This window comes from Budorcas taxicolor, chromosome 2, assembly GCF_023091745.1.
Source record: "Budorcas taxicolor isolate Tak-1 chromosome 2, Takin1.1, whole genome shotgun sequence".
Taxonomy (NCBI): domain Eukaryota; kingdom Metazoa; phylum Chordata; class Mammalia; order Artiodactyla; family Bovidae; genus Budorcas; species Budorcas taxicolor.
The window spans coordinates 83,210,665-83,237,140 of record NC_068911.1 but is presented as its reverse complement, the minus strand read 5'-3'; the positions used below and the strand labels follow the sequence as shown (position 1 = coordinate 83,237,140).

The 26,476-nt window shown below is 37.2% G+C and overlaps 1 protein-coding gene across 1 annotated transcript in view; it reads right to left on the bottom strand.

The window, feature by feature from the left end:
* Positions 1-5,457: 5,457 nt before the first annotated feature.
* ACVR1C (activin A receptor type 1C) overlaps positions 5,458-26,476 on the bottom strand; it is a 62,947-nt gene continuing 41,928 nt past the window's right edge. The window contains exons 7-8 of the mRNA XM_052655012.1: positions 24,440-24,570; positions 5,458-5,583 (exon numbers count right to left, since the gene is read on the bottom strand). Of these exons, the coding sequence (XP_052510972.1) occupies positions 5,458-5,583; positions 24,440-24,570 (257 nt within the window). The remainder of the gene's footprint in view (positions 5,584-24,439; positions 24,571-26,476) is intronic.

Here is a 26,476-nt window from a genome sequence, read left to right as displayed (position 1 = left end):
GACATATATTTCTCATTCTCTGTTCACACCACTATCTCTTAAGTGGAATTTATCATTAAGGCAAAAGTAGACATCCCTTGTATGTTAACTAAAGGCTAAAATTTAACTACTGCTAGTATTCTTGCCTGGAAACTCCCATGGATGGAGGAACCTGGTGGGCTACAGTCCATGGGGTCGCACAGAGTCGGACACGACTGACGCGACTTAGCAGCAGCAGCAGTCTTTTTAAAATTTAAAAGAAAGTCTTCTCTTCCATTAACAAATACATTCTTCACAATGCCAAATGAAAAACTGCCAGAGAAGGCATGAGATGAAAGTTCTCATATGTGGATATGGGAAATTAAAGTCTTGTTAGGAGATTTAGTGTGTAGCGATCTGGACGGGAGCTAGAATACTAAATGAACAGTGATTGGAATTGATGAAATCCAGCAAAGATATTTTTAATGCACTGAAAGAATGAGGATGAGCTAATGAGAAACTAAGGCAAGAAAGAAGTAAGACAATGTGCTACTAGACATGGTCCCACATTTAACTATCAAATCATTTTTTACTCCTGCTCCAATGTATACAGAGAAAAATCAATCTCTATAGAAAGGAGACAAGAAGAGCCATGAAGCCTCTCCTATCACTACTTGCATGAAGAAATTCTATATTCTCACAAGTCCTAAATTTTACTCAGCACGCCAATGGCTGCCTTCCTAGATTGACAACTATTTTACAATTCTTCCTTAGCCTACTTTGGTTTTCCTCACTAATCTCATCATAAGTGAGCAAATTGTTTTAGCAGAAATCAAGAGAAGTAAGATTTGATCATTGCCACATTCATTAGTTTACCTTTAAGGTAAGTGCAGATGGATGCTAATTATTTTTTAATTAGTAAATGTTGGATATGGCAGGGCACTGTGGTAGGTATCACCACTGGGTTCTCATATTAGTTCTGCTAATAACTAGCAGTTGTTTAATCTCTAATCTTTGTTTTCTTCATCTACAAAACATGGGAATTGAATTATAAAATCTCTTATATCCTTTGAAATTCCCAAATACTGGGTTTCAATTTTGTCTGATACCTCTACAATAATTTAGACCACCAAGGGATTCTCCCTTCATTAGAAGGCTAAATAGTAGCATGATTAAGTTACATAGTAACTAGTCTTTTTTTTAATTAGAGAGTAAAAATAATTTGGGGAGACAGTGAGGGAGAATATTTTTAAAGGAGGTAAAAAATAATGAAATATAAAAGAAAAGCTAGAGGGAGAAAAAAAAGTCAAATAACTAAAAATCTGCATTAAAATGCTTTGAAAATTTTCTATACTACAGAAATTCTATTTAACATTGCAATGAAATTTTTGTATTCCAACTGACATTTTTTTCTGTCTAGAAGAAACTCTCAGGAACAAAGGGATTATTGTCTTTACTAAATAACACATCAAGTCCATGTAGTAGCTTGTGGAGGGAGTTAACACAAAATATTATCAAATATAGAAGTAGTATGTTTCACAAAAGAAAAACTATTTATAAATTCTTTGACAACCACAATGACACCATCTTAAGATACTAATTCTTATACATTTCCAAATAACTTAAAATACTGTAGTTGTAAATTCATCTAAAAGAACAATTATTGAAAACATCAACTGACATTAACTTCACTCATTTGCTATTATTATGTTCTTGATTTCCTTATGGGAAATGAAATATCCATACTTTAAATTTACTTAAATGAATTACATTTCCATATTTACTTTAATAATTAACCAGAAACTATTTTATATTAGTTTTAAGTAATTTTTTAAAAATTAACCAGAAACTATTTTAAATAATTAACCAGAAGCTATTCCCTGCTAAGTATTTTTAAGCTGAACTTTGTACAATGGCAAACATGGGTTTCCTGCCTTCAGATGATTTGATAGTAGTTTCCCTGGAGCTCTAGTGCCAGTGCTAGCATTAGCTGCTCAGTCGTGTCCTACTCTGCGACCCCATGGCCTGTAGCCTACCAGGCTCCTCTGTCCATGGAATTCTCCAGTACTTTTGCATAAATTCTAAGATAGCCCTGAGTTTTCTCTGCCCCAGTAAGTCAAATGGTGGCAAAATTCCAGGATAGTAGAAGTAGTTTTGTTTTATTTAATAATTCTACTAAGGTAGAAGTATTACAAACAATAAATGTTTATAGAACATCTAACCTAGTGAATCTACTGTAGATTTTCATTTTAAAATAAAAGCTGATTTTGAAGTCTTCAGACACTAGAATCAGGTTGCTATTTTCATATAATCATGGAAGTTTAAAATGCAAAGTTAATTGAAAGTATAAAGATGAGAAGCAAGTGCTATACCTAAAATAGTGCACGACACAGTCATGTTTCACTTAACTTTCAAGTCAGAATATGAATTAAGAATTCTAGATGTGACATGCCAAATATTTTAGACAGAATAAAGCACACAACAGAATCTGTACCAATTACATCCTTAAATGCTTAGCTTATAAGGCAACAAGTTCATGCTGAAATATTGACAACAAATGATGTTTCCCTTAGTTTAAGGAAGTGATGCTGCATATAAATTCCATCACCACTTTATACAGTACTGAAATTTCATAAATAGAATTTTCCCAAGCTTCACATTATACCCAAAGCCAAAATATTTGAAAGGAGAAAAGAACACTGACACTCTGAGTCTAAGAAGAATAATTTTTTGCTTATAACAAAATTCAAAAGAAATAAATATTACACAGTAAGACTCTATCAAAAAGAAACAATATAAAGTTTAACATCATAGATTATATACAATAAAGTTGTCTAATGCTCTAAGCTATATCCTATTTTGTAGGCATTTTCTATTTATAATTATTCTGAGAGTTAAGGTCCTTATCATTTTTGTTAACCTACCCCTTTTCTTTAAAAATATATTTTGGAAATTGGAATATAAGACTATTCAGTTAGGAGGTACAGTTAACCAACACAAAAACAAGGAAAACATCTCAAAATGTACAGATTTCTCTAGAGTGAAAGTTGAGTTAATAAAATTATGAAATTATGGACACTTTCAAATAGATTATAAAACATAATGTCAAAGAAAATGGAGATTTTAAATCATCTCTTAAAATTAAGTAAGTATATTCACCCAACATACATGAATAAAAGAGAAAATATTATTCTTGTTTGAAAGTAATACAATCATAGTACATAAATAATTTCATTCTCATATACGCAGAAACAATCTATGAGAAATTAAAGTAACAAGCACAAGCAAGATTACCCCTTCACATAAGCTTTTTTTAGAATCTCTTTCCATATGTACTTTTTAAAATTGATTACATAATTTAGATTGTCTGGAATAACTAAAGATACTTTCTAAATGCGCTGCAAATTGGGATTTGTTTTTGAAAACCACCGTCACACAGAATTTGAGACACCTAATTTGTATCATATTTATTTGCCAATTTACTTCCCCCAAACACCCACACCCCTGTTCCCATTCCCAAATTAGACTTCAAAATCCCTGAGAACAGAACCTACCCATCTTTTAATTTCCTTATTGGACCCAAAGTTGTGGCAAGGAAGATAGTCTTTAATGAATGGATAACTGCATGAATGAGAGTGAAAGAATATGCAGACCAGAGCTGTCCAATTCTTGCCTTTGATAGCTCATCCTAGTCAAATGAAGATGGGTTCAGTAACATATTTTCATAGTGGAATGAAATTTAATCACTAGATTGTGCTCTATATAGAGCACATCCTTTAGAAAACTGTTACCCAAGCCATGCTTTGTAGAAACTAAAATGTAGGCTAATAAAAAGCTTCCCCTGTTTTTTATAAAAAGAGTTCCATTGGTCAAATAATTTGGGAAGTCCAGTTTAAAGAAATTCAAGTAATATTTTTATTGCTAGACTCCACAAAGCACATAATATGCTAATATGCAGTATCATTTTCTAAGATCTATCAAAGAATACTTTAGGTCTTTGATCATCTCAGAAGAGCATTATAAGGAACAGAGTTTAGGAAACAATGTTTTAGAAGAACAAAAACATCCTGAACAATGTTTTAGAAGATTTAACATTGCACCATGTTAAATCTTCCTTTGCCAAAGCAGAATTATAGATTTGAAAAGATATTTAATGTTCCATGTATTATTCAGAATGTTTCACTTCTGTATCGACAGGAAGTAGAAGCAAAATTATCATGAGCATTCTTCCATACTCATTGCTCATTTTGAAAGGACAAGAGAATATCCTTTACAATTACTGATAATCCTTAGTTGGGTTTGGTTATTACACTTCATTTAAGAGTTTTCTTAATTTTTCCTCAAAATATCTCCTAGTAATCTCTTCTTCTCCTGTCCTCTTTCTAAATGTATATGTACAAAGGTAGTAGGGACCTCTGAAATGCCTTAAAAACATCTCTGACAATGGATTTTTATGACTGATTAATCTCTGGAAGTATTCAGAAAACATTAAAACTATTTAACAAATAGGTTGACTATGGAATTTCCATGAGGAAAATGTCAGTGGACATTGTCCTGAGAGTTCATCCAGGTCCATTAGGATTCTGCAAAATAATTTGCCTTCTGTTTGACTAAACCACAAATATCACCATGAAAGATGTTGTTTCTCCACAGGAAGAAATACTGTAGGAATTAAAGGGAAAGTAGGAAGCTAGCCGAACCTACCATGTGGATTATCACAAGATTTGGACCTAACGCTGGCTCTATCACTAGCTGTGTCACTTTGGGACATTTCTCAATGATTCAAAACGTTAGGTATCTCATGTGAAAATAAGAGAAAGTAACAATCTCAGTGACTTTCAAACTGTTTGTCTCAGGAGCTGCTATGGTTGTGCATTATGAAGAGGAGGAGGACAGGCAAGGAGAAACCAAGTAAGTGATCTGATCTCACTTCCATCTTCCAATCAAGCAGTTCTACTTTTACGTATTTTGTATCCTAAACTTCAGAGCACTGTTTAATTTTTTAAAGGTCCTATTCATTTTTTTTAAATAGAGGAAAACATAGATTATATAATCTAAAAATTTTGTTTAGATATAATATGTTCCAGTTCACATTTTTAATGAAAAGTTTTCATCTTGGGGGAAAAAAAATGGGCTTTTATATTTTTTTCTATTCATTCATGTGCTCCTGATTCAAGTAAAATAAAACCGTAATAACCTTTATTACTTTATATAGCTTATTTTATGCTTTTGTAATATGTTCCTTAAATAAAAAGATGAGTTGATGTGCTGCTTTTCAAAATAAAATTAAAGACAACATGGGGAGTAGATGACATCAACTCCAGCCCACACTTGACTTTAGTTATTTTTTCATGGTGCCTTTGGGCACTTAAATACTGCACTATATTATCTTTGAGGTAGAACAAAAACAAGGACAAAACAAAGGCAAAAAATTCACATAAAAAGGGAAAATGAGAAAGAAAGCTGTGAGATTATTTCTTTTTAACATGATTTTCATCATCAGGCTTTGCAGTCGTCTTTGACACAAAGTTGAGATATAGTCTTCTTAATCCGAAGAGCAGTTAGTCGTGCTGCCCCATTGGCATACCAACACTCGCGCATGATTCTCCCCATGACTCGGAGTGCCTTAAGAGAAAAAAATATCAAAATCTTCAGCACAAAACGCAATACAAGAGAAGAAAAATCACAAACACAGAAATTGATGCTAAGCTCTGATATAGAAATAGTAAATTAATAGGAGAAGGAGATCAGGGTCAAATCACCTCAAAAATCCTGTCCAGGGTGTCTCCCCTCAGACAGACACCAGGGTGTCTCCCTTCAAACACAGACTGGGTCATCTTCACTCAGGCAGAGATTAGAGTCTCCTCTGAGACAAGGATCACGTGGTAACAAGAAGAGAGGACCAGTCTCCTCTCAAACAAGGGTCAAGGCACCTCTGCTTAGAAAAATACTAGAGCACCTCCTCTCAGACAGAACCAGGGTGATTTCTTTTTGCAAAAAGACCAGGGAAACTCCCTTCAGAAAGGCATCAGAGTGTCTCCCCTCAGAAAAGAACCAGGGCTTCCCTGCTGGTCTAGTGGTTAAGAATCTGCCTGCTAATGCAGGGGACATGGGTTCGATCTCTGGTCCGGGAAGATCCCAGATGCTGGAGGAACTAAGCCTGTGCACCACAACTACTGAGCCTGCACCCTAGAGCCCTCAAGCTGCAACTACTGAAGCCTGCGCACCTAGAGCTGGTGCTCTGGAACAAGAGAAGACGTCAGTGAGAAGCCCATGTACTGCAACCAAGAGTAGCCCCTGCTCAGGGCAACTAGAGAAAGCCAAAGCTCAGCAATGAAGACCCAGTGCTGAAAATGATAAATAAACAAATCTGTGGGAAAAAAAAAAAAAAAAAAAAAAAACAAAACAAAACAGAAACTAGAGCATTTCCCCAGAGACGGAGACCAGGGTCCTCCTCTCATAAAAAGATCAGAGTGTCTCCTCTTGACAGAGACCAGAGGGATTTCCCTTAGAAAAAAAACAGAGCTCTACCTTCAGACAGAGACCAAAGTGTCTCACCTCAGACAAGGACCATGGCTTCTCCTCTCAGGCAGAGACCAGGACAACTTTTCTCAGAAAAAGACTAGGGTGTCTCTCCTCAGAAAGACACCAGAGCATTTTCCCATACACACAGCAAGGTGTCCATTCTCAGGGACCAGTGAGTCTCCTCTCAGAGAAGGACAAACGCAGCTCTCCTCAAACAGAGAGCAGGACGTCCCCTTCTGAAAGGAACCAGGGCATCTGACCTTGAACATAGATAGGCATCTCCTCTCAGAGGAACCAGAGCGTCTCCTCACCGAAAGAGATCAAGGTAACTCACAAAAAGACCAGGGCATTTCCCCTCCAAGAAAAAGGTTTTGCCCCTCAGACAACTTGTGTGTCCCCTCTCAGAAAGGAACCAGAGTGTCTCCCCTCAGACAAGGACCAGGGCATCTCCCCTCAGAAAGGGGCCCCAGCAACTTCTCTCACAGACAAGGGCTTTCCCTTCAGACAGAGACCAAAGCATCTCCCCCTAGATAAGGACCATGGCATCCCAGACAGAGAGTGACCAGGACAACTTCTTTCAGAAAAAGTTCACGATGCTTCCCTTCAGCCATACCTGAGTGCCCCCTTCAGCTAGTGTTCAGGGTGTCTCCTCTGTGACAGAGATCAGGGTGTCTCTTCTCAGAAAGGGACCAGGGTGTCTCCTCTCAGAAAGAGACTAGAGTGTCTCCCCTCAGACAGACACCACGGAGACTTCTATCACATAAATACCGGGGCTCTCCCCTAGACAGTGGGAGGGCCTCTTTTCAGACAGAGACCTGGGGGTCTCCCCTATGACAGAGAACTGTCATCTCCCCTCAGACAGTGTCCACAGATTCTCCCCTGTGACATGAACCATGTGACTTCTCTCAGAAAAAGACCAGGATATCTCCTCTCATAAAGGAGCCAGGAGGTCTGCTCTGCACTCAGGCAGAGTGCATGGCCCATTGCTTGCTAGATGGTTTGCAGCTATCATTTGTGGACCTTGAAGGTAGCTATAGGAGATGATAGGGAGCTTTGCTCAATGGCATTTTGGTTTATGGAATTATACTATTATATTTAAGGGCATGTTTGATTAGCATAAGGTGAAATGAAGATCAGTTTCATTTAATCTTTTCTATAGAGATTAGTTATTTATTTGGCTTCCACCTACTACGTTAAACATAATTTTAGGAAAGAGAATGTGGTCACCTTATACTACATCCTTTTAGAGTAAGTAAAATCAATTGAATAGCTTTATCTTCTTGAGAATATCAATAATCATTTAAATGCAATTAGTTAATATTTTCATGCATTTTATGTATGCATTTTATGAAAATTTTCCTCTTCCTTCAAGCTGCATAAAAAATAATATGCTTTCAATTAAGAAATTATATATGTTATACATAAAATAGCTAACAATTTCTACCCTTGGGCTTTCAGAGCATATAAGCTTTCTTTAAAACCTTTATAGTGAAATTAACACCATGACCTGACAGCCCCACCCATCGGCAGAAAATTGGATTAAAGATTTACTGAGCATGGCCCCGCCCATCAGAACAAGACCCAGTTTCCCCCTCAGTCAGTCTCTGTCATCAGGAAGCTTCCATAAGCCTCTCATCCTTCTCCATCAGAGGGAAGACAGACTGAAAACCACAATCACAGAAAACTAACCAATCTGATCACATGGACCACAGCCCTGTCTAACTCAGTGAAACTATGAGCCATGCCCTGTAGGGCCACCCAAGACGGACGGGTCATGGTGGAGACTTCTGACAAAACATGGTCCACTGGAGAGAGGAATGGCAAACCACTTCAGTACTCTTGCCTTGAGAACCCCACGAACAGTATGAAAAGGCAAAAAGATAGGACACTGAAAGATGAACTCCCCAAGTCAATAGGTGCCCAAAATGCTACTGGAAATCAGTAGAAAAATAACTCCAGAAAGAATGAAGAGAAGGAGCAAAGCAAAAATAACACCCATTTGTGGATGTGACTGGTGATGGAAGTAAAATCCAGTGCTGTAAAGAGCAATACTGTGTAGGAACCTGGAATGTTAGGTCCATGAATCAAGGCAAATTAGAAGGGGTCAAACAGGAGATGGCAAGAGTAAACATGAACATTCTAGGAATCATCTAACTAAAATGGACTGGAATGGGTGAATTTAACTCAGTTGACCATTATATCTACCACTGTGGGCAGGAATCCCTTAGGAAAAATAAAGTAGCCATCACAGTCAACAAAAGAGTCCAAAAGGCAGTACCTGGATGCAATCTCAAAAATGACAGAATGATCTCTGTTTGTTTCCAAGGCGAACCATTCCACATCACAGTAATCCAAGTCTATGCCCTGACCAGTAATGCTGAAGAAGCTGAAGTTGAATGGTTCTATGAAGACCACAAGACCTTCTAGAACTAACACTCAAAAAGGATGTCCTTTTCATTATAGAGGACTGGAATGTAAAAGTAGGAAGTCAAGAGATAACTGGAGTAACAGTCAAATTTGGCTTGGTAGTACAGAATGAAGCAGGGCAAAGACTAACAGAGTTTTGCCAAGAGAATGCACTGGTCATAGCAAACACCCTCTTTCAGCAACACAAGAGATGATTCTACACATGGACATCACCAGATGGTTAATACCAAAATCAGAGTGATGATATTCTTTGCAGTCGAAGGTGGAGAAGCTCTATACAATCAGCAAAAGCAAGACGAGGAGATGACTGTGGCTTAGATCATTAACCCCTTATGGCAAAATTCAGACTTATATTGAAGAAAGTAGGAAAAACTACTAGAACATTCAGGTATGACCTAAATCTGCTGCTGCTGCTAAGTCATGTCAGTCATGTCCGACTCTCTGCAACCTCATAGTGTGCAGCCCGTCAGGTTCCTGTCCTTGGGATTCTCCAAGCAAGAATACTGGAGTGGGTTGCCATTTCCTTCCCCAGTGCATGAAAGTGAAAAGTGAAAGTGAAGTCGCTCAGTCGTGGCCAACTCTTCGCAAACCCATGGACTGTGGCCTACCAGCCTCCTCTGTCTATGGGATTTCCCAGGCAAGAGTACTGTAGTGGGTTGCCATTGCCTTCTCCCTGACCTAAATCTAATATCTTATGATTGATTATACAGTGGAAGTGACAAAGAGATTCAAGGGATTAGATCTGATAGAGTGCCCAAAGAACTATGGATGGAGGTTGGTGACATTGTACAGGAGGCAGGATCAAGACCTATCCCCAAGAAAAAGAAATGCAAAAAGGCAAAATGGTTGTCTGAAGAGGCCTTACAAATAGCTATGAAAGGAACAGAAGTAAAAAGCAAAGGATAAAAGGGAATATACACACATTTGAATGCAGAGTTCCAAAGAATAGCAAGGAGAGAAAAGAAAGCTTTATTCAGTGATCAATGCAAAGAAATAGAAGAAAAATATAGAATGGGAAAGACTAGAGATCTCTTCAAGTAAATTAGAGATACCAAGGGAACATTTCATGCAAAGGTGGGTACAATAAAGGACAAAAATTATTTAACTTATATGCAGAGTACATCATGAGAAACGTTGGACTGGAAGAAACACAAGCTGGAATCAAGATAGCTGGGAGAAATACCAATAACCTCAGATATGCAGATGACACCACCCTTATGGCAGAAAGTGAAGAGGAACTCAAAAGCCTCTTGATGAAAGTGAAAGTAGAGAGTGAAAAAGTTGGCCTAAAGCTCAACATTCAGAAAATGAAGATCATGGCATCTGGTCCCATCACTTCATGGGAAATAGATGGGGAAACAGTAGAAACAGTGTCAGACTTTATTTTGGGGGGCTCCAAAATCACTGCAGATGGTGATTGCAGCCATGAAATTAAAAGACGCTTACTCCTTGGAAGAAAAGTTATGACCAGCCTAGATAGTATATTCAAAAGCAGAGACATTACTTTGCCAACAAAGGTACGTCTAGTCAAGGCTATGGTATTTCCTGTGGTCATGTATGGATGTGAGTTGGACTGTGAAGAAGGCTGAGCGCCGAAGAATTGATGCTTTTGAACTGTGGTGTTGCAGAAGACTCTTGAGAGTCCCTTGGACTGCAAGGAGATCCAACCAGTCCATTCTGAAGGAGATCAGCCCTGGGATTTCTTTGGAAGGAATGATGCTGAAGCTGAAGCTCCAGTACTCTGGCCACCTCATGCGAAGAGTTGACTCATTGGAAAAGACTGATGCTGGGGGTGGATTGGAGGCAGGAGGAGAAGGGGACGACAGAGGATGAGATGGCTGGATGGCATCACTGACTCGATGGGCACGAGTGAGTGAACTCCAGGAGTTGGTGATGGACAGGGAGGCCTGGCGTGCTGCGATTCATGGGGTTGCAAAGAGTTGGACACGACTGAGCGACTGAACTGACTGAACAGAAGCAGAAGACATTAAGAAGCACTATTACAGAAGAACTATACAAAAAAGATCTTCACAACCCAGATAACAATGGTAAGATCACTCACCTAGAGCCAGATATCCTGGAATGCGAAGTCAAGTGGGCTTTAGGAAGCATCACTAGAAACAAAGCTAGGGGAAGTGATGGAATTCCAGTTGAACTATTTCAAATCCTAAAAGATGATGCTGTGAAAGTACTGCACAAAATATGCCAGCAAATTTGGAAAACTCAGCAGTGGCCACAGGACTGGAAAATGTCAGTTTTCATTCCAATCCCGAAGAAAGGCAATGCCAAAGAATGCTCAAACAACTGCACAATTGTACTCATCTCACATGCTAGCAAAGTAATGCTCAAAATACTCCAAGCCAGGCTTCAACAGTATGTTAGCCATGAACTTTCAGATGTTCAAGCTGGATTTAGAAAAGGCAGAGGAACCAGAGGTCAAATTGCCAACATCCGTTGGATCATCGAAAAAGCAAGACAGTTGCAGAAATCATCTACTTCTGCTTAACTATGCTAAAGCCTTTGACTATGTGGATCACAATAAACTGTGGAAAATTCTTCAAGAGATGGGAATACAGACCACCTGACCTGCCTCCTGAGAAAACTGTATGAAGGTCAGGGGGTCTGGTATTCAGAATCTGTGCAGAAATCTTTATGCAACACTTAGAACTGGACATGGAACAACAGACTGGTTCCAATAGGAAAAGGAGTATGTCAAGGCTATATATTATCACCTTGCTTATTTAACTTATATGCACAGTACATCATGAGAAACGCTGGGCTGGATGAAGCACAAGCTGGAATCAAGATTGCTGAGAGAAATATCAACAACCTTGGATATGCAGATGACACCACCCTTATGGCAGAAAGTGAAGAAGAACTAAAGAGTCTCTTGATGAAAATGAAAGAAGAGAGTGAAAAAGAAAGCTGTGGTACATATACACAATGGAGTATTACTCAGCCATCAAAAAGAATACATTTGAATCAGTTCTAATGAGGTGGATGAAACCGGAGCCGATTATACAGAGTGAAGTAAGCCAGAAAGAAAAACACCAATACAGTATACTAACACATATATATGGAATGTAGAAAGATGGTAATGATAACCTTGTATGCGAGACAGCAAAAGAGACACAGATGTACAGAACAGACTCTTTGACTCTGTGGGAGAGGGAGAGGGCGGGATGATTTGGGAGAATGGCATTGAAACATGTATAATATCATAGAAGAAACGAATCGGCAGTCTAGGTCAATGCAGGATACAGGATGCTTGGGGCTGGTGCACTGGGATAACCCAGAAAGATGGTATGGGGAGGGAGGTGGGAGGGGGGTTCAGGAGTGGGAACTTATGTACACCCGTGGTAGATTCATGTTGATGTATGGCAAAACCAATACAGTATTGTAAATTAAAAAATAAATAAGTACATAAATTTTAAAAACCCTCAAAATTCAGAAAGCTAAGATCATGGCATTCAGTCCCATCACTTCATGGCAAATAGATAGGGAAACAAAGGAAACAGTGACAGACTTTATTTTGAGGGGGATCCAAAATCACTGCAGATGGTGACTGCAGCCATGAAATTAAAAGACAATTGCTCTTTGGAAGAAAAGTTATGACCAACTTAGACAACATATGAAAAAGCAGAGACATTAGTTTTCCAACAAAGATCCGTCTAGTCAAATCTATGGCTTTTCCAGTAGTCATGTATGGATGTGACAGTTGGACTATAAAGAAAGCTGAGTCCTAAAGAACTGATGCTTTTGAACTGTGGTGTTGGAGAAGACTTTTGAAAGTCCTTTGACTGCAAGTAGATCCAACCAGTCCATCCTAAGGGAAATCAGTCATGAATATTCATTGGAAAGACTGATGTTGAAGCTGAAACTCCATTACTTTGGCCATCTGATGTGAAGAACCGACTCATTGGAAAAGACCCTGATGCTGGGAAAGATTGAAAGTGGGAAGAGAAGGGAACAACAGAGGATGAGATGGTTGGAAGGCATCACCGACTCAATGGACATGAGTCTGAGTAAACTCCGAGAGTTGGTGATGGACAGGGAGGCCTGACCTGCTGCAGTCCACGGGGTCACCTAGACTTGGACAGACTGAGCGACTGAACTGAACAGTGAAATTAAGATATTTTAAAAAATTCTATAAAAACACAGATATTAACACTATACAGGGTATACATTTCCCTTTAATTGAAATTTAAAATTTCATTAAATTAATTTAATTATGGGAATATGACAGAATGACTATTCTACAAAATATTCTAAGAAAGGACATGAAAGACAAAAATGGATATGGGATGGGCTGGAAATTCCCTGTGTTGATCTGGATAGTTTGTATACACGTATATTTTCTTTTTTAAGTCATCAAGCTGGACACTAAAATTTATGCATTTTATTATATGTAAATTATACCACAATAAAATAATGATAAAAATCAGTAGAAGTGAACTGGTAAATAAATAAGATAAATATTCAGAGGGGAAAACAATGAGAAGGCATGAATCCAGAGTGATAAAAGAAATCACTGTAGCAAGGAGCTGCTCTGGGGGCTTCTTTGGATCTTACAGTCTAGAATTTCAAAATTGATGGACTACATGTGAAAGACAGGAAACATAGTCCGAAGCACACAAAAAGTGTCAGATGAAGGTGTTTACAAAGTCTAGACTGTAAGGATGAATTGGTCATAGAAGGAACTTTGTAAAGAAAATTGTCTAAATCTTGACACTTGGTAAAGAAGAAAAATCAAACCTTAGCCTTATGATGTTGCAGTAAACCTGAGTTCATAATGAAAATTCACAAGCAGATGAGGAAACAAACCATGTTTAACAAGAGGCAGTTAAAACAAAAAATAGGAAAATCAAACCTATCAAAACACTAGATGTTAGAGTTAAATGATACGAAAAATAAAATAAGTAAAAAGCAAAGAGAAAAGTCTAAACATTAATATAAAAGAAGTATATTTATAAAAGAAAAAGTACCTTTCATGTCAGTAAAACTTGACATGAAAAATATAACCATTATAATAAAAACCTAAATGGATGAGTTAAATGACAGATAGTGCTGTGCTGTGCTAAGTCGCTTCATTTGTATCTGACTCTTCGTGACTGTATGGACTATAGCCCACCAGGCTCCTCTATCCATGGGATTCTCCAGGTAAGACTATTGGAGTGGGTTGCCATGCCTTCCTCCAGGGGACCTTCCCAACCCAGGGATGGTAGAATTCGCATCTCTTGCAGCTCCATCTTTGGCAGGTGGGTTCTTCACTACTAGTGCCACCTGGGAAGCCCAAATGGCAGATTAGACACATGTAAATACAGAATTGGTGAACTGGAAGATAAATATGAGAGATTATTCATGAATGCAGGGATATTGAATAATAGGAAAGAATAAGAGACAAGCAAAGTAAAATGAAAGGTCTAACATGCATACAATGAGTTCTCTAAAAATGGGCAATAAAAACATGAAAAGATGAACTATTTGAAGAGATAATGGCTCAGAATTTTCCACAACAGAGGACAGTCACAAATCTTAAGAATGAGGAAGTCCAAAACATCCAGGCAAAATTAATCAAGAGATATCCATACCAAATACATCATAGAGAAACTCAGAATGCAAAAGACATAAAGAAGTTCTTAAAGAGGTCTGGAAGAAAAGATAAATTAACTAAAAATAATCTAAAATTAGCTGGAAGTCAGAAGCCTGTGGAATAACATCTTTAAAGTACTTAGAGAAAATAACTGCAAACCTAAATTCTAATGCCCAGATAAACTATTTGCTCAGAATTGAGGACAAAATAAAGATGTTTTCAGACACCCAAACACTGAAAGAACTTAAAACTTCTAGATCCTCACTAAAAAGCAGTTCAAATAAAATACATTTAAAAGATGCACATGAAGAAATCAGAAAATTACCTTAAAATGAAGCTCTGAGAGCCAAGAAGGAATGTTGAACAAGAAAATGATAAACATGTTCACAATTTCAGAAAAAAACGATGATGGAGTAAAAATCTCATGAATATCTAATATGTGGGATTAATACAAAACAAAAGAGAACTAAAATATTGGGCAAAAATGAACAAATTCATTGCATAAAATACAGAAAATTCATTGTATAAAAATGAAATTGTTAGGCTTATTCTAGGAATGCATGATTGGTTTAATAGTGGAAAATCCATAAATGCAATCTATCACAATAAGACACTAAAGCAGAAATGACATATCACCTCAGAGATAGGAAGAAAGTTTTATCAAACCAAAGTCAGGTTTCATGAGCAAAACCCAAAGCAAAAATGACATTCAAAGGTGAGACATATAGGAGCAAAACTATCGTCCCTTCCAGGCAGCATTATACTGGAAGTCCTAGAAATTGCAATAACAAAGCTATGAGGATTAGTTCTAGAACTCTCATTATTTGGAGGTAATGATCATCTATGTGGACACTCTAAAAGAATCTACAGTTGTATACCCTAAAGAAATAATTTGTACAGACATATACATCCAGAGCAGTGTTATTCTAAAAGAAGCTAAAAATCACACATATGACAATCAATAGCAGAATGAAAAAAAGAAATTGTGCTATATCCATACAATAGAATACTATACAGATATGAAAATAAAACCATAAGAAGGATATCCATAGTATCAATAATATATTTCATAAATAAACAAAAGTTAGCCATAAATATATAGCTAAATTCTAAAGAAAAGAAAAGTAATAATAAAATGATTAGTTACAATAGTAGCCTCTCAGAGGGGTGAAGAATGTTCAAAGGTATTAGTAGTGTTCTATTTTTTTAATGTGAAATTCTAATATTATCTTTTAAATTTATATATATGTTAATATTCTTTCATTTATGCATGAAATGGTTAATGTTAGAAAAAGTTTTAATTTAATTTCAATTTTTTGTTATAAATGCCTCAAATTCTGCTTCTAAAATAAGTATATTTTACCTACATAGAATACTTTACCTGTATTCTAAACAAAATAGAAATCTCAGGACATAAATCTTGCCATAAATAGAAAATGAGTTGAGTGAAACATGAAGGAAAGGAAAAATGAGGGGAAAATTAACTGTTGAAGACATGACATATGACAAAGCCAAAACTAAAAGATGTCACCTAAAAAAAGACCTCAAGCATTACACATAAACATGATCGAAGATAAACAGTTGTAATTGGGATAGGGAGATTAAAGCATTAAAATAGTTTTGGAATTTGTTAGATGATTTAGAGTCTTTCCCCTGCCTTCCCTTCTACTTCCTGTGGGAGTTAGAAAAGTCTTTCTCTTCACATAGGCAAAACAAGCATTGCAATATATCTGCTCTATGATGGTTACTACATGTGTGGTTCAGGATAAGGAGATAAACAACAATGATCCCTGTCACGGGGAAGTTTTCTGATGAAAGAAAACCGTAAGTTAGGGATTAAGAATAATTTGTTGAATATAAGGATGACTAAAACTGTAATAATCGTGTAGCACAAACATTGACTACCCTCTGAATATGCCTGTGTTTCTGACATCCCCAGCCCCCTTCAGTTAGATGAGACTGTGTAATTGGTTCTGGTCTATGAACCATGAGTGGAAGTGCTGTGTGTCACTTGCTGCTGCTGCTGCTAAGTCGCTTCAGTCGTGTCTGACTCTGTGTGACCCCATATACGGCAGCCCGCCAGGCTCCCCCATCCCTGGGATTCTCCAGGCAAGAATACTGGAGTGGGTTGCCATTTCCTTCCCCAGTGCATGAAAGTGAAAAGTGAAAGTGAAGTCGCTCAGTCGTGGCCAACTCTTCGCAAACCCATGGACTGTGGCCTACCAGCCTCCTCTGTCTATGGGATTTCCCAGGCAAGAGTACTGTAGTGGGTTGCCATTGCCTTCTCCCTGACCTAAATCTAATATCTTATGATTGATTATACAGTGGAAGTGACAAAGAGATTCAAGGGATTAGATCTGATAGAGTGCCCAAAGAACTATGGATGGAGGTTGGTGACATTGTACAGGAGGCAGGATCAAGACCTATCCCCAAGAAAAAGAAATGCAAAAAGGCAAAATGGTTGTCTGAAGAGGCCTTACAAATAGCTATGAAAGGAACAGAAGTAAAAAGCAAAGGATAAAAGGGAATATACACACATTTGAATGCAGAGTTCCAAAGAATAGCAAGGAGAGAAAAGAAAGCTTTATTCAGTGATCAATGCAAAGAAATAGAAGAAAAATATAGAATGGGAAAGACTAGAGATCTCTTCAAGTAAATTAGAGATACCAAGGGAACATTTCATGCAAAGGTGGGTACAATAAAGGACAAAAATTATTTAACTTATATGCAGAGTACATCATGAGAAACGTTGGACTGGAAGAAACACAAGCTGGAATCAAGATAGCTGGGAGAAATACCAATAACCTCAGATATGCAGATGACACCACCCTTATGGCAGAAAGTGAAGAGGAACTCAAAAGCCTCTTGATGAAAGTGAAAGTAGAGAGTGAAAAAGTTGGCCTAAAGCTCAACATTCAGAAAATGAAGATCATGGCATCTGGTCCCATCACTTCATGGGAAATAGATGGGGAAACAGTAGAAACAGTGTCAGACTTTATTTTGGGGGGCTCCAAAATCACTGCAGATGGTGATTGCAGCCATGAAATTAAAAGACGCTTACTCCTTGGAAGAAAAGTTATGACCAGCCTAGATAGTATATTCAAAAGCAGAGACATTACTTTGCCAACAAAGGTACGTCTAGTCAAGGCTATGGTATTTCCTGTGGTCATGTATGGATGTGAGTTGGACTGTGAAGAAGGCTGAGCGCCGAAGAATTGATGCTTTTGAACTGTGGTGTTGCAGAAGACTCTTGAGAGTCCCTTGGACTGCAAGGAGATCCAACCAGTCCATTCTGAAGGAGATCAGCCCTGGGATTTCTTTGGAAGGAATGATGCTGAAGCTGAAGCTCCAGTACTCTGGCCACCTCATGCGAAGAGTTGACTCATTGGAAAAGACTGATGCTGGGGGTGGATTGGAGGCAGGAGGAGAAGGGGACGACAGAGGATGAGATGGCTGGATGGCATCACTGACTCGATGGGCACGAGTGAGTGAACTCCAGGAGTTGGTGATGGACAGGGAGGCCTGGCGTGCTGCGATTCATGGGGTTGCAAAGAGTTGGACACGACTGAGCGACTGAACTGACTGAACAGAAGCAGAAGACATTAAGAAGCACTATTACAGAAGAACTATACAAAAAAGATCTTCACAACCCAGATAACAATGGTAAGATCACTCACCTAGAGCCAGATATCCTGGAATGCGAAGTCAAGTGGGCTTTAGGAAGCATCACTAGAAACAAAGCTAGGGGAAGTGATGGAATTCCAGTTGAACTATTTCAAATCCTAAAAGATGATGCTGTGAAAGTACTGCACAAAATATGCCAGCAAATTTGGAAAACTCAGCAGTGGCCACAGGACTGGAAAATGTCAGTTTTCATTCCAATCCCGAAGAAAGGCAATGCCAAAGAATGCTCAAACAACTGCACAATTGTACTCATCTCACATGCTAGCAAAGTAATGCTCAAAATACTCCAAGCCAGGCTTCAACAGTATGTTAGCCATGAACTTTCAGATGTTCAAGCTGGATTTAGAAAAGGCAGAGGAACCAGAGGTCAAATTGCCAACATCCGTTGGATCATCGAAAAAGCAAGACAGTTGCAGAAATCATCTACTTCTGCTTAACTATGCTAAAGCCTTTGACTATGTGGATCACAATAAACTGTGGAAAATTCTTCAAGAGATGGGAATACAGACCACCTGACCTGCCTCCTGAGAAAACTGTATGAAGGTCAGGGGGTCTGGTATTCAGAATCTGTGCAGAAATCTTTATGCAACACTTAGAACTGGACATGGAACAACAGACTGGTTCCAATAGGAAAAGGAGTATGTCAAGGCTATATATTATCACCTTGCTTATTTAACTTATATGCACAGTACATCATGAGAAACGCTGGGCTGGATGAAGCACAAGCTGGAATCAAGATTGCTGAGAGAAATATCAACAACCTTGGATATGCAGATGACACCACCCTTATGGCAGAAAGTGAAGAAGAACTAAAGAGTCTCTTGATGAAAATGAAAGAAGAGAGTGAAAAAGAAAGCTGTGGTACATATACACAATGGAGTATTACTCAGCCATCAAAAAGAATACATTTGAATCAGTTCTAATGAGGTGGATGAAACCGGAGCCGATTATACAGAGTGAAGTAAGCCAGAAAGAAAAACACCAATACAGTATACTAACACATATATATGGAATGTAGAAAGATGGTAATGATAACCTTGTATGCGAGACAGCAAAAGAGACACAGATGTACAGAACAGACTCTTTGACTCTGTGGGAGAGGGAGAGGGCGGGATGATTTGGGAGAATGGCATTGAAACATGTATAATATCATAGAAGAAACGAATCGGCAGTCTAGGTCAATGCAGGATACAGGATGCTTGGGGCTGGTGCACTGGGATAACCCAGAAAGATGGTATGGGGAGGGAGGTGGGAGGGGGGTTCAGGAGTGGGAACTTATGTACACCCGTGGTAGATTCATGTTGATGTATGGCAAAACCAATACAGTATTGTAAATTAAAAAATAAATAAGTACATAAATTTTAAAAACCCTCAAAATTCAGAAAGCTAAGATCATGGCATTCAGTCCCATCACTTCATGGCAAATAGATAGGGAAACAAAGGAAACAGTGACAGACTTTATTTTGAGGGGGATCCAAAATCACTGCAGATGGTGACTGCAGCCATGAAATTAAAAGACAATTGCTCTTTGGAAGAAAAGTTATGACCAACTTAGACAACATATGAAAAAGCAGAGACATTAGTTTTCCAACAAAGATCCGTCTAGTCAAATCTATGGCTTTTCCAGTAGTCATGTATGGATGTGACAGTTGGACTATAAAGAAAGCTGAGTCCTAAAGAACTGATGCTTTTGAACTGTGGTGTTGGAGAAGACTTTTGAAAGTCCTTTGACTGCAAGTAGATCCAACCAGTCCATCCTAAGGGAAATCAGTCATGAATATTCATTGGAAAGACTGATGTTGAAGCTGAAACTCCATTACTTTGGCCATCTGATGTGAAGAACCGACTCATTGGAAAAGACCCTGATGCTGGGAAAGATTGAAAGTGGGAAGAGAAGGGAACAACAGAGGATGAGATGGTTGGAAGGCATCACCGACTCAATGGACATGAGTCTGAGTAAACTCCGAGAGTTGGTGATGGACAGGGAGGCCTGACCTGCTGCAGTCCACGGGGTCACCTAGACTTGGACAGACTGAGCGACTGAACTGAACAGTGAAATTAAGATATTTTAAAAAATTCTATAAAAACACAGATATTAACACTATACAGGGTATACATTTCCCTTTAATTGAAATTTAAAATTTCATTAAATTAATTTAATTATGGGAATATGACAGAATGACTATTCTACAAAATATTCTAAGAAAGGACATGAAAGACAAAAATGGATATGGGATGGGCTGGAAATTCCCTGTGTTGATCTGGATAGTTTGTATACACGTATATTTTCTTTTTTAAGTCATCAAGCTGGACACTAAAATTTATGCATTTTATTATATGTAAATTATACCACAATAAAATAATGATAAAAATCAGTAGAAGTGAACTGGTAAATAAATAAGATAAATATTCAGAGGGGAAAACAATGAGAAGGCATGAATCCAGAGTGATAAAAGAAATCACTGTAGCAAGGAGCTGCTCTGGGGGCTTCTTTGGATCTTACAGTCTAGAATTTCAAAATTGATGGACTACATGTGAAAGACAGGAAACATAGTCCGAAGCACACAAAAAGTGTCAGATGAAGGTGTTTACAAAGTCTAGACTGTAAGGATGAATTGGTCATAGAAGGAACTTTGTAAAGAAAATTGTCTAAATCTTGACACTTGGTAAAGAAGAAAAATCAAACCTTAGCCTTATGATGTTGCAGTAAACCTGAGTTCATAATGAAAATTCACAAGCAGATGAGGAAACAAACCATGTTTAACAAGAGGCAGTTAAAACAAAAAATAGGAAAATCAAACCTATCAAAACACTAGATGTTAGAGTTAAATGATACGAAAAATAAAATAAGTAAAAAGCAAAGAGAAAAGTCTAAACATTAATATAAAAGAAGTATATTTATAAAAGAAAAAGTACCTTTCATGTCAGTAAAACTTGACATGAAAAATATAACCATTATAATAAAAACCTAAATGGATGAGTTAAATGACAGATAGTGCTGTGCTGTGCTAAGTCGCTTCATTTGTATCTGACTCTTCGTGACTGTATGGACTATAGCCCACCAGGCTCCTCTATCCATGGGATTCTCCAGGTAAGACTATTGGAGTGGGTTGCCATGCCTTCCTCCAGGGGACCTTCCCAACCCAGGGATGGTAGAATTCGCATCTCTTGCAGCTCCATCTTTGGCAGGTGGGTTCTTCACTACTAGTGCCACCTGGGAAGCCCAAATGGCAGATTAGACACATGTAAATACAGAATTGGTGAACTGGAAGATAAATATGAGAGATTATTCATGAATGCAGGGATATTGAATAATAGGAAAGAATAAGAGACAAGCAAAGTAAAATGAAAGGTCTAACATGCATACAATGAGTTCTCTAAAAATGGGCAATAAAAACATGAAAAGATGAACTATTTGAAGAGATAATGGCTCAGAATTTTCCACAACAGAGGACAGTCACAAATCTTAAGAATGAGGAAGTCCAAAACATCCAGGCAAAATTAATCAAGAGATATCCATACCAAATACATCATAGAGAAACTCAGAATGCAAAAGACATAAAGAAGTTCTTAAAGAGGTCTGGAAGAAAAGATAAATTAACTAAAAATAATCTAAAATTAGCTGGAAGTCAGAAGCCTGTGGAATAACATCTTTAAAGTACTTAGAGAAAATAACTGCAAACCTAAATTCTAATGCCCAGATAAACTATTTGCTCAGAATTGAGGACAAAATAAAGATGTTTTCAGACACCCAAACACTGAAAGAACTTAAAACTTCTAGATCCTCACTAAAAAGCAGTTCAAATAAAATACATTTAAAAGATGCACATGAAGAAATCAGAAAATTACCTTAAAATGAAGCTCTGAGAGCCAAGAAGGAATGTTGAACAAGAAAATGATAAACATGTTCACAATTTCAGAAAAAAACGATGATGGAGTAAAAATCTCATGAATATCTAATATGTGGGATTAATACAAAACAAAAGAGAACTAAAATATTGGGCAAAAATGAACAAATTCATTGCATAAAATACAGAAAATTCATTGTATAAAAATGAAATTGTTAGGCTTATTCTAGGAATGCATGATTGGTTTAATAGTGGAAAATCCATAAATGCAATCTATCACAATAAGACACTAAAGCAGAAATGACATATCACCTCAGAGATAGGAAGAAAGTTTTATCAAACCAAAGTCAGGTTTCATGAGCAAAACCCAAAGCAAAAATGACATTCAAAGGTGAGACATATAGGAGCAAAACTATCGTCCCTTCCAGGCAGCATTATACTGGAAGTCCTAGAAATTGCAATAACAAAGCTATGAGGATTAGTTCTAGAACTCTCATTATTTGGAGGTAATGATCATCTATGTGGACACTCTAAAAGAATCTACAGTTGTATACCCTAAAGAAATAATTTGTACAGACATATACATCCAGAGCAGTGTTATTCTAAAAGAAGCTAAAAATCACACATATGACAATCAATAGCAGAATGAAAAAAAGAAATTGTGCTATATCCATACAATAGAATACTATACAGATATGAAAATAAAACCATAAGAAGGATATCCATAGTATCAATAATATATTTCATAAATAAACAAAAGTTAGCCATAAATATATAGCTAAATTCTAAAGAAAAGAAAAGTAATAATAAAATGATTAGTTACAATAGTAGCCTCTCAGAGGGGTGAAGAATGTTCAAAGGTATTAGTAGTGTTCTATTTTTTTAATGTGAAATTCTAATATTATCTTTTAAATTTATATATATGTTAATATTCTTTCATTTATGCATGAAATGGTTAATGTTAGAAAAAGTTTTAATTTAATTTCAATTTTTTGTTATAAATGCCTCAAATTCTGCTTCTAAAATAAGTATATTTTACCTACATAGAATACTTTACCTGTATTCTAAACAAAATAGAAATCTCAGGACATAAATCTTGCCATAAATAGAAAATGAGTTGAGTGAAACATGAAGGAAAGGAAAAATGAGGGGAAAATTAACTGTTGAAGACATGACATATGACAAAGCCAAAACTAAAAGATGTCACCTAAAAAAAGACCTCAAGCATTACACATAAACATGATCGAAGATAAACAGTTGTAATTGGGATAGGGAGATTAAAGCATTAAAATAGTTTTGGAATTTGTTAGATGATTTAGAGTCTTTCCCCTGCCTTCCCTTCTACTTCCTGTGGGAGTTAGAAAAGTCTTTCTCTTCACATAGGCAAAACAAGCATTGCAATATATCTGCTCTATGATGGTTACTACATGTGTGGTTCAGGATAAGGAGATAAACAACAATGATCCCTGTCACGGGGAAGTTTTCTGATGAAAGAAAACCGTAAGTTAGGGATTAAGAATAATTTGTTGAATATAAGGATGACTAAAACTGTAATAATCGTGTAGCACAAACATTGACTACCCTCTGAATATGCCTGTGTTTCTGACATCCCCAGCCCCCTTCAGTTAGATGAGACTGTGTAATTGGTTCTGGTCTATGAACCATGAGTGGAAGTGCTGTGTGTCACTTGCTGCTGCTGCTGCTAAGTCGCTTCAGTCGTGTCTGACTCTGTGTGACCCCATATACGGCAGCCCGCCAGGCTCCCCCATCCCTGGGATTCTCCAGGCAAGAATACTGGAGTGGGTTGCCATTTCCTTCTCCAATGCATGAAAGTGAAAAGTGAAAGTGAAGTCGCTCAGTTGTGCCCGATCTTAGCGACCCCATGGACTGCAGCCCACCAGGCTCCTCCATCCATGGGATTTTCCAGGCAAGAGTACTGGAGTGGGGTGCCATTGCCTTCTCCGGTGTGTCACTTGAGGCAAAGCATTAGAGAGCTGGTGTCTGACTTTCTGGCTTCTCCCTTCCCCTGACCTATACCTCTGGAACTATGGGATGAAATAGCAGCATCTCAAGTCACAGTCACCTGGATTACTGAGTCACCAAATATAGCACAGATGCTGATGGAAGTTGCCTAACCTGTAAGGGACCTGGCATAGCAGGAAATAAAGTCTTATGTAAAGTCACTGGGATGTCAAGGTAGTCCCTGTCACATAATTTAGCATTATGATACCAGCAGCTAATGGGAATAAAATCCTTCTGAAGCTTATACAAAGACATATACCCACATACCTGAAATGAATTGGAGGCCTAGATTAAAAGAAAGGAACTACATGGTGTCTGAAAATCTTCTGATACTTGCCTCAAAATTATAATGGGAAAAATATATATAAGAACATAGCCTTACTTCACAGCTTTGCCACTGGTTTGGAATACTTGGTCGGAACTTCTGGTCACAAACAACCTTCCTCATTTCTTCTACCGAGGGATCTGAGGGCACCATGTCATAATAAGGCAACTGGTACTCCTCAACAATTCCTATAAAAAATTTACGTAATAAATTTCCTGGTGTGAATAATAAAGATGTCTATTTGAAAATAATACCAATTAAGTTTTCTAGGAACAAGGAGCATGCTGGAAAACTGGAAAATCAGGTTTATTCAAATTATGTATCACTGTAATAATCAGACCTACAAGAGGAAAGCTCTCAGTTGAGTAGTTATATGTTTATAAAATTTTTATTATGAAAATTTATATAATTTTGATAATTATTTATATGACATAAAACAAAATATATATAATTATTATATAAAATATACTGTTTTACATTATATATTATACTTAATTTTATATAAAAACATTATTACATTTCTAGAACTTTTAATAACTATAAAATATAATTTTATATTATAAAATTACATATGTTTGGATTTCCATAAAATGCCATCATGCAATTCAAAAGTAATACCTAATTGCAAAATTTATAGCAGAGCCTCATTGATCTGTGAATGATGTATATTTCTCCATGAATAAAGTATGTTTATCCTTTTCAAAACAAAATGGCTTTCTTCTTTTTGAAAATTATTAGGTAACCTTTCAAAAGCTGAGTTTTTTAACTTTTGGGTTTTAGAAGTACTACATCGGAGAATGTTCCGGAGAAATGGCCAAAAGTATTTGAAGATGATCTTAATTATCAAAATGATACTTGAATTTAAGAATTTTCTTACAGAATCAGTCTAATTAACTGTAAGTTTTTTCTAATTTAAGTATATAAAATGTGCCATAAGTAGAAAGTGAAATTCAAATCATATTACTAAATTAGTATTTCAACTATGGAAGAAAATTTAAAGATAAAAATCTAAAAGCAAATCTAGGCAAATATCGGTATGAAATTTGAAAAAATAATAACAAATATTTTTGAATCTTGCAATCTACTGAGTATCTATCTAAGCCCTTTACATGTTTTAACTAATTATTCCTCAAAACCAGTGACTAAAGAAAATACCAGATTATCCCATGTTTACAGAATCAGTAAACTGAGGCACAAAGTGTGGTGAATTTGCTCGAGGTTACGTCACTACCGAGTGGCAGATCTGGAACTCAGTCCCAAGTTTGGGGATTCCAGTGTCCATGTTTTGCTTCTGCACCACTCTATTGCTTCTATAAACAGTTTCATCTTCCTGAATATTTCACTATCTAACCTAGGAATAAAAGGGGAAAAGCATGTTTCCTCATTCAAATATAATTTTAACCTTGTAAGGTTTTCATTTTTTAAAAAAATAAGATTGAAGTAAGGCAAAATGACATCAATACAAAATGCAATAACTGACAGTGGTTTAATCTTGACAGTTACTGTTTACAGAGTAGGCTCTGTACTAAAAGCTTTACGTGAGTTAATTGAATTAGTCCATTAAATCCTTAAAGCCCAAGAGGTCAGTTTTATTACCTTCATTCTACAGACAAGGAAAGTGAGCCCACAGACCTCACCTATAGTCGGATATTCAGGAAGTTGCTAAACCAAGGCTTTAGGCCTAACTCTGTCTCACTTGAAACTGAAAACTCTAAATCATTTTCTACCAGGATTTTACTTTTCTCCACTGATGCAACAATTTCATCAGCCTGTGTTTACAGGGTTTCATCCTCCCAAATTCTTCCTCTCGTTAATCTCGAAACTGCTGGGAGCAGAATCAGGAAGTTAGCTTTTGCTCACCTCTGCCCTCCACTTTAACTCTCACATATTCATCCTCACCGGAAAGAAAAGAACAAGAAAAGCCTGAGAACCAGAACACTTCAATTTAAATCCTGTAGCCCTGGCAAGGCATTTAGCTTCTTTGGGTTTCATTTCTGACATAAAATAGGAAAACACCTTGAACAGAAAAAATTTCAAGGGCTTTGCAAAATATTATTATGGAAACCAGAATTATTAGAACTAAGCAGTAATTAC